The sequence below is a fragment of the Nannospalax galili genome, unplaced genomic scaffold (genome assembly GCF_000622305.1).
Source record: "Nannospalax galili isolate Female #2095 unplaced genomic scaffold, S.galili_v1.0 scaffold298, whole genome shotgun sequence".
Classification (NCBI taxonomy): Eukaryota; Metazoa; Chordata; class Mammalia; order Rodentia; family Spalacidae; genus Nannospalax; species Nannospalax galili.
In genome coordinates, this window is record NW_008344488.1 from 2,672,424 (window position 1) to 2,682,546 (window position 10,123).

Sequence of the window (10,123 nt, forward strand, 5' to 3'; positions counted from 1 at the left end):
GGAAAAAAAGTAATTCCTGAATAATCTCAGATAAGCATTCTAACTAAGACACATATATATTTATGTACCTATACAGTCATACAGATATACATATATTCATCTATATATGTACATCTATATATACACTATATATACAACTATGTCTAGTATCTGTATCTAAACATCATATCGAATTTTTAAAAAAATATTTTATTATTTTTATGTGTATGAGTGTATTGTGTATTGCCTGCATGTAAGTGAGTGCACCCAGTGGGTCTGAGAGCATTGATTGCTCTTGCAGAGGACCCAGGTTCGATTCCATGCACCCGCATGGCGGCTAAGAACCATCCTTAACTCCAGTTTCAGGGGAATCCGAACCCTCTTCTGACCTCCGTGGCATTGCACAACATGGGTGCAGTCACGTACATGCAGGCAAATTTTCTTTTTTGAAAGTTACTGTTAGACCTATCATAACACTCTTTCTTTGAACACTGGTAACTAAAGCAGAAAATTTTAAGAATTACATGTTCATTTCCTATCTATCAGCAAGCAAATAAGAATATAATAAATCACCAAGGTCTAAAGATACATCTTACAAAATAAAATCTTATGAATTACTTTAATTCCTCCAACATAAACTACAGAGATATATCTAGAACAAATTATTTTTAAAGTCTCAGTTACGTTTTTTTTGTGTAACTGGCTGAGCTGTCCTCAAACTCACAGAGCTCTATGTCTGGCCTCCTAAATGCTAGGGTTAAAGGCATGTGCTACCATGACTGGCTTTTAAAAATATTTACTTTTATTATTTTTAATTGTGTGTGTATGTGTATCAGTGTGTGGGTACACACACAGGTGTGCATGTGCCCTCAGAGGACAGGAGCCTTGGACGCTCCTGGATTGGAGTTACAGAAGAAATGGGAGCTCCTGATGTGGGCACTGGGAACTGAGCCCTGGTCCTCTACAAGAGAAAGAAGTGCTCTTAACCAATGGGCCATCTCTCCAGCCCACTCAGTTAATAGTTTTTGAGAAAAAAAGTTACAAGTTTTCAGATGAAAATGTAAAAACCTACATTATTTACACTTTTTAGGTAGCCTGGAGAAATAAAAAAATACCATGAATAGTACAGTATAAACATTAATATTAATTATTTACAAATTCTGAGATTCAAGGAGGAAACTCATTTTTATTTAAGTCCTAACAATAACTTATGCAGTATCTACGAGTGTTTTGGGAGTCACTTAAATGGTCAGAAAACTGCCTTACAGCTTAGGATAACAATTTCTCTATTTAAGTTCAATTAATCTTCGTAATTTCTCAAGTATTAAACAAGCCTGATTATAACACTTCCCAGTGAGTCTTACATAGCTGGAAACCCTGATCTTTGACAAAATACAAAGATTTAAAATATTTCTTTAAAAACAAGCAAAATTTCAAACCATAGAAACAACTGGCTCCAAGAGTTTATCTCCAGGGACATCCATCCATGTCATTTCAATGGCCCCAGGATCTCCTGGAGAGCAGGGTGTCAGCAGGTCGTCTACGATGCAGTTAGGATCGGCTCTTGAAGGCCCACGAACCTACAATCACAGAAACTTGAAAATTATCTTGAACAAGTAAAATAAGCATAAAGATGTAGGTCATAAAAAAAATCTATTAATTTTTATGTTATATTAAAATGTTTACTTTGGAAAAAAATGGAATATATAAGGAAAAGTATCTCTGACTAAATCATTTTTTTCTTCATGCATTTTCTTTTCTTTTCTTTTTTTTTTTTTGGAGACACCGTCTCACTATGTAGCTTTTGCTGACCTGGGTCTTGACACAATTCTATAATTTGAAATTTCCTACAATAATTTATATGATCATTAAGGTTAAAAAAAGCACCATAATTCCAGCATAATTAGGCTACAAAGAGACCTTGTCTCAAAAAGACAAAAAAAAAGAGCACCATAAATTTCAAAAAAGAAGTATCAGCTACCTTTTCTCTTTTCTTCCTCCAATACTCATTAAGCTTATTAGTCAGAGATAAAAAATAGACATATTACAAAAATTCTCCAAAGTCAGAAATTATTCAATCTTTATTACCAAAAACTTAATAACTTATTTAAAATAAGGTTTTAGCAGTATCTAGAAAAATAACCTTTGTAATAAAACTGCATACAAATATTCAGATGGTAATACATTTGTATCAAGTTGGGGTTGCTTTCAAGTCTATTTCATGATTAACTTTCTTTCAGGACTGGTGTAGGTGTAGAGAGGCACACCTCTCCGCTTTCATACTATGTGCATACTGATTTTGCACACAATACACACACATGCATACTCACTTTATTATACACATTCACTCTCAGTTTTCTAATGTTTATGTCTGTCTTTCCTCCCAAAAATAACTGTATGAGGTGATGAAGGCTTTTTGTCTTTTTTGACTATTTACATTCTGATTTAATGCTGGGTCTAGATTTAGTACATTACACATTTTATAAATAAATCAACAGGCAAATGTATTCTTGCAAACTGAAACAGACTTAAAAAAAATAGATGGTCAAGAAATGACTCAGTAGTTAAGAAAACTGGCTGCTTTTGCAGAAGACCCAGGTTTCGTTCTCAGCACCCACATAGAGGCTAACAACCACACAATACTCTATCTAGTTCCAGGGGATCCAATCCGATGCCTTCTTTTGGTTTCTGCAGACATTACCTGACAAAGGTGCACTTACATACATGTAGGCAAAACACTTGGAGACATAAAATTAATCAAACAAAAGACTTAAAAATAATATGGAGTTTTTAGGGATATCTACTATAGATAGTAACCAGAGCTGGTGTTAAAGCGAATCTGACTGCAAAGCATGATATATCCATGTATGAAAATGTCACAGTGAAGTCTACTAATATGTACAATTAATATACATTAGTAATTATAATTTTTAGAAATGATGTTTGCTTTTACCTTTATGAATAAGTACCTGGCTTCATATTCACATACAGGGTCCCTGGTAGTAACATGTAAAACTGAACGATATGTAGGAAAGGTCTGAGTTCCTAAGAATTTATAGTTTCTAAATGTCAAAGAGAATTTAAAAGATGGCTATGGCAAAAACGTAATTCTGATCTCTACTTCTCTCTACAAGTCGATCACTACACAGTGGTGTACACACAGCAGCAATGAAATGGCTGAGAAGGGAGGAGAACTGTTAGTCAAGTGCCATGCTTAGTGTTCTATTATCTCACCTCATTCTCAGAATAGCACTTCAAAGAGTGCTATCTCCATTTTGGTGACAAAGATGAACCTTAAATAAGTAATACAATTTGCTCAGAGATACATAACAAGTAAATTATGATTCACTTAGGTTCTAGTTCAAACTCAGAACTTATAAGCATTTTTTTATTATGATATATGCCTGACATAAATATGTAACTCATGTTATATTTGTCTTGGATTGTGGAATTAAGTTCCTAACAGTATTTCAGGATTTTCAAATGCATTACTATGAATAATATTTAGATACTTCTGTCCTCAATCAACGGGGTTAGTCCAAATTATTAAATCTGTTGTTAAATTATGTGGGGTATATTAAAACTCCAAGCTCAATCCCAGCACATGGAAGGCTGAAACAAGAGGATTTTACATCAAGGTCAGGTTGGACTCACAGGCCATAATCTTTTAACCAAATGCTATCTCTGTCATGTATATTCAACTCACTATGTGGGCAAAAGAGTGTGGGAAACACAGGACAGTAGAACGTCTGTAACTTCAGGCTGTAAAATACATCTTAGCTAGGAAAAACTGCACCTCTGCCCCATTCTGGCTGTGATACACAGGGAAGAATGTGTCAGCATCCAAGTCCCAGATTCACTATCAACTGGTAACTTGCTAGATGTACTTCCTCACTTCTGTGAGGGTCACATGGAGTGGTAAGATGAAGGTCAGAGCGCAGAGTAGGACAATGTGAGTACCAGGCATGATGAGTTGGTATTGTATGACTTTGCTGAAAGGTGCAAACGTACCAGATTCTGCTTAAGGTTCTTCTGGCTATATCAGAAGTAGATTTAGAACCACCTCAGTTGCTATACTTGTACTAAAATTAGTAATCTTCATTGGAGAAATGATTTTCAATGGAACAGAAATATATTTATTATATAAACCCACTTATTGCATTATTGTAAAACACTGAAATCATTCCAACTCCTTTGGAAACAGGCCAATGATATAATCATGAAATCTGGTTTTAAAAATCCATGAAAGGATAGATGAAATTGCTTACCCTTTTGAAGTGAGTAGCCGACTGAACTTTCCTAACAGGTTGCATAAGTGCATCCCGTACAATGATGCTTATATCTGCCCCTGAATAGCCATCAGTCTTCTTCCCAAGTTCTTGGAAGTCTACTTCTTGGAGACTATTCTGAGTGGTGCCCAAGTGCAGTTTAAACATTGCTGCTCGGGCATGAGCTTCAGGCAAAGGAATGTAAATTCGTTTTTCAAATCTTAAAATAAAAGAAATTATTATATAAGGGACAATTATTATATAAAATATATGCTTAATTTTAATTAAAAATTAGACTATTTAGGAAAAAAAAACCCTTAGATAGTTAGATGCTCTCAGTTATACCAAGCTAGACCAAACAATGAACCAGAGTTAAGTATACATGCATAACAAGGGAAGACTATATAGGATACACTGAGAACTAAAAACTAAGAGCAAAATAGGCAGGAGTCAAGTTTGGGGGTTTACTATTTCTCACACAGTTTTGGATTATTCTGGCTGTGTGTTCATGTCTGGATTTCATGACATAAAGATATGCCCCCAGTACCACAGTTCCCATAGGACTGTACTCTGAACTCCTGATTAAGTGATTAGCAATTTAAGAACATAAAATAGAGGTGACAATCATTCTCTAAATTTGAGATAGTAAAACTGCTCAAAATCTTACAGAAAAAATATTATACAAAATGTCCTGCGGGGGGGGGGGGGGGGGGGAGGTGGTTAAGTGGGGTTAAGAGCACTGGCTGCTCTTGCAGAGGACCTAGGTTCAGTTCCCAGCATCCACATGGTGGCCAACAACCATCTCTTCCAGGGGATCCAACACCCTCTTCAGACCTCTTGGCACTGCACCACATGGGTGCACTTAGATATATGCAGGCAATACACTCACACACATAAAATAAAAATAATAAAATATTAAAACAACACAAGTCCAAAATGCCCTTTTTGAGTTTATTCTGAATAATCCTGTGTTATAATTAATAAACTGTTTTATTAATAATAATTTTATTTGTCTTCACAGAATTTCAGCATTTGGAGATGGAGAGGAAGCAATGAAGAACAATTTAAGAGTTTGCACTTTTGTTCTCCAGGTAACACACTGTGGCAGAGATATTTTAAAAAAGATTTCTCTTGCCGGGCGTGGTGGCGCACGCCTTTAGTCTCAGCTCTCGGGAGGCAGAGGTAGGCGGATCTCTGTGAGTTCAAGGCCAGCTGGGGATACAGGGAGACCCTGTCTCAAAAAGACCAAAAAAAAAAAAAAAGATTTCTCTTACCTTTAGAGATAACTTTGGAATTAGGACATTTTCCAAAAGTACCTAACACATTTCCTTTCTTGGTACTGAATGCTATTCAAGCGCACTATCAAACCAATAAATGCAGGGAATAAAAGCAGCAGAAACTAAATTTTTACCCATGCAAAATTAAGTACAGAGATCTGTAGAGATGTGGAGAACCTATATACTGTTCCTTACAGCTGAAGTTTCATGGTCATCTTAATTACATATCCTTTTTTTTGAGACAGGGTTTCATGTAGCCCTTGTTTAGAACTTGCTACTGAGCTAAGGATGACCCCGAACTCCTGATTTTCCTGCCTTCACCTCTAAGTGCTGGGATTACAGGTACAGACTACCATACATAAATATTTCTTTTACTAAAAATCTTCCTTTCTAGCCAGGCAGTGTACTTCAAGCCTGTAAGTAATCTTAGCACTCGGAAGGCTCAAGTGGAGGTTGCTATGAGTTGAGGTGAGCCTAGGCTACAGAGTAAGACCGTGTCTCACTCCACTCAAAACACCCCCCCCAACCAACAAAAACCCCACCCCACAGAACAAAAAACAAAGCAAAGCATTTACATGAAGGATTTTCACTGAAATACAGAACAATTTTTGTACATTTTGAAGCATCATTCCCCCTAAATCAAAACTAATGGTAGACAGGAGAGCAATGTATTTTTCAAAGTGAAAGATTCCCATGTGTAAAACTCTTATCTTCATTATAGCAGGCTAACAAAGAAGCAATGGCCATTCCTCCTTCCCTAAGACAAAGGTTAAGGGCACATTACATTTTTTTTGAAAACTTACGAGTACATCCATAGAAAGCAAAGAAGAATTCTCATTTTCTTGTTACACCTGTGGTCAGAAATAAGATGTTTACTCTAACATCATACCTTCGCCTAATGGCAGAATCCAGGACCCAAGGTATATTTGTAGCTCCCAGAACCAAAATTCCATCATTGTCTACACCAACTCCTGCATTAAAATAGGACATATTTTAAAGATAATTTATGTTTAAGAAAATGTCATTGATGTATATTCATTATACACAGTTCTGTATTACGTTAGGACATCTTCATAGGAGTACATATGGTACCTTGAGCACATTCCCCAGCAGCCCCTAGCCCTCCTTTGTCCCCTTTCCCGTTAGTCCCCTTTGTTCACCTAGGTAGTTTCTTCTTTAATGTCATAGACATAAAATTTTACGTATCTCTATAAAATCTAGGAACCACAAATGAAAACAAAATTTGGTATTTGTCTTTCTGAGACTGACTTGATTTGCTTAGTATGTTTATCTCTAGGTATATTCATTTTTCTGCAATGACATAACTTAGTTCTCTGTAGATAAAAACATTCCATGTATATACATGCCACATTTTTTCACTTCATTTGTCTTCATGTTCTAAGAAATGCAACACTTAACACTAAAGTGTTCACCTTTACAGAAAAACAATTTAACCAAATATAATACTGTCGCAGTATCAGGCAATACTCTCAAGCATCAAATCTAGCTTATGGACAAATACTAATATTCTTTTCAAAATATTCTTTGATATGTTGTTCCTGGTACATTATGCAGTATTCATCTCTTTACTAGTGATATCAGTGAATCCTGTAAGATAATGACAACTAGAACGATTATATTCACATGGCAATAATTATTTTTAGAGAAACTGCTTCATTTCTTTTCCCCACAGTTACACTAATGGCTCTCTAAGAGGCAGAGTATTGTAAAGTTCAGTACTCTACCCTGCATCTGAACTAGGAACTCTGTCTTAATTCTCCGAGCAGCTTCACTTTCATTTTCACTTCTTGAACCACAGAGAGAGTCAATTTCATCAATGAAGATAATGGAAGGCTTGTTCTCTCTGGCAAGTTGGAATAAGTTCTTAACTAGCCTGAAAAATAAAAATAAAAAAAGCTTATAGCCTCTGAAAAAATAGTAAAGGACTAAAAGCAATATACCAAAGTTCCAAGAACCACAAAGACTGAAGGCCTAATCATGTTTCGGGGAAGAGAGTAACAACATTACAACTAGATAGTTCACTTCACCAAATCAATCTCTCTCTCTCTCTCTCTCTCTCTCTCTCTCTCACACACACACCTCTCTCTCTCTCACACACACACACACACACACACACACAGAGAGTAGTTCTTTCCTACAAAATAAATTCCAAATAGGGATTGAGGTGACAGAGAAATGAATACCTTTATTATTACTTCTCTGAGCATCCTATTAATGATGTAAGAAACCTATTACTTTATAGACTGACACAGTGACTTCCAAGCAAGAGGACACAAAAAACTTCTGAAATACCACTTACTTTTCACTTTCCCCCAGCCATTTAGAAACAAGGTCCGAGGAAGATATTGAAAAAAATGTTGAGTTGTTTGCTTCTGTTGCTACAGCTTTGGCTAAATAGGATTTTCCTGTTCCAGGTGGCCCAAATAGTAAGATTCCTCTCCAAGGTGTCCTCTTTCCTAAAAAAAAAAAGTTGCATTAGAAAAATAACATGAAAATCTCAAGACTATTAATTTCAATCCCTGTAGACATCCACACTGAGGAGGAATACCATGCAAAGTCTTCATTTGAAAGCTATCAGTAAGAATAAAAAGATATTTTTAAAATGAATCAATCTAAGGTAAGTCTTAAGTATATTTCATCTGTTCTTTCTAAAGACTTAATACAGGCCTCCTAACAGGACCTTCCTGTACTTGCTCGCCAACGTATGAAAATCACAATTGAAGGGGTGGACAGACAAAAGGATCTCTGCTCTCCAGGGACCTACAACCTAGTGAGGAAAAGAGTTCAGTTAAAGGAAGGTGTACCTATAAAGGAAGGGCAGCTGAACATTAAATATTTATGCCATTTGGAAGAATGAACCTAACAGTCTGGAAAACGTGTGAAGTTCTTGAATTCTTGACTTACAAGGAATTCAAATTCAAAGAATGTGACTTATAAAACACAAGCTAATAGTACAGTAATCTCAATGGCTGGGTAATGATACTTTTGCTTAAATGAAACATAGGAAAAAATCAACTCTGTGCCTTAATTTAGCTAACGAGAAATTATAATGCTGCCTAAAGCGGGTTATGTAGAATAAAGTATCAAATATAAATTTTAAAATCTAGATACAAACTGTAGACATGTACACAGTCTCTAAAGTAGAATGACACATAGGTGACTAATAGCAAAACTAAATACTGCTATCTGTATTGTTATGAAAGCCTCAACTTCTACTTGAATTCTATTTTGATCTTTTAAATGCATGTAAATGCCAGCCAGTCTTGTCCTGAGTAGGATACATAGATGGGTATGATATGAAATACTTTTAAGTCGTATATAAATTATTTAAATAATTACCTTTAAATGTGATAAGACTCTTTTTCACTCATAGTAGATAGTTAAGTAGTTTTAAAAATACATTAAGTAAAAGAAAATGAGAAACTTAGAAGCTCAAACATAGGCAAAAATCTCTGCTGTTAGAACTCGAGGGATGTCATCTGGGGGACTTACTGGGCAGCAGGGCAGCTGCAGGGCGATGGACAATAGAACACTTCTTGAGCTGGAGGACAGTTCACAGGTATACTGACTGTCATAATTAAAGGAGCTGAGCACTTACAGGTGCCTGCATAGCTCTGTGTATTTACGTCATACTCTAAGTTCAACCATATGTCTGAACCTTTGTAGGATTATGATGTCAGCCTTTATACTGTCAGATTTGTATTATGAAGCTGAGTTGTAAGTGGCCCCCTGAAGCTAGTGGGTGAAGTACAGCCCACAGATTCTTTGCCCTCTCTGCTTTATATGGTGTTACTGTTTGAACCTGTTTAGTTTGAAGCCAACATAGATCTACTTTCTACATAAACCAGCTTGTTTTCAAGAGGAAAAACTTCTGTTTGACTGTTAAGATTGTGAATAAATTCCCATCATAGACATAGGCCATCAGTCACAAAAAGGACAATGTGAAGGAATGGTTGACCACAGAGCAGAAGGATCACTTACTGTTGGAACTAGAACGTGACCTATCTCCAGAGAGCGTAAGCAGCACTCTCTCCATGGTGATAAGGAACTACCCCTTTGTTCTCAGAGGACATGAACTTCATCTGAAGCTGTTAAGTAATCCTTGACTCTTCTTTTTTTTAATTTTTTAATTTTTATTATTTTTAATTTATTTTTACACCCACTTCCCAGATAGCACCCTCCCATAGCCTCTCTCCCCCCACTAGAGCCCTTATACTCTGATATCCCTGCTACTGTCTGCTGTGTGTTGGCACCCCTAGCCATTCCCCACTATTTGCCCTTCTGGTGAATCTAGTCAGCCTATCTAGAGGTCTTTATGTTTAGGAGGGTCAGCTGCTCCTCATCTAGTGGTAATAAGTTGTCAATATTCCTTTGGATAAGATTGGGGTCTGCTGTTCATTTTCCCAGTTCTATGCTGGGTTACTATCTGCGAATCCCTTTGGCCGCCCTGGCCAACAACTCAAAAGAAGGTATCGCCTGTCTGGCATTGTTGCTTGTTATGTTGCCTTTAGGTATACATATGGTCTCTTATGAAATTATATTGGCCCCTTTAATCTTTGGTTATACTTTCCTTTTTGG

At 36.3% G+C, this 10,123-nt stretch overlaps 1 protein-coding gene across 1 annotated transcript in view; it reads right to left on the bottom strand.

Annotated features, from left to right (window-relative positions):
• The window catches only part of Vps4b (vacuolar protein sorting 4 homolog B), a 35,875-nt gene that overhangs the window by 3,765 nt on the left and 21,987 nt on the right, over positions 1-10,123 (bottom strand). The window contains exons 6-10 of the mRNA XM_008840657.3: positions 7,845-8,001; positions 7,270-7,418; positions 6,414-6,495; positions 4,248-4,467; positions 1,419-1,559 (exon numbers count right to left, since the gene is read on the bottom strand). Coding sequence (XP_008838879.1) covers positions 1,419-1,559; positions 4,248-4,467; positions 6,414-6,495; positions 7,270-7,418; positions 7,845-8,001 — 749 coding nt within the window. The remainder of the gene's footprint in view (positions 1-1,418; positions 1,560-4,247; positions 4,468-6,413; positions 6,496-7,269; positions 7,419-7,844; positions 8,002-10,123) is intronic.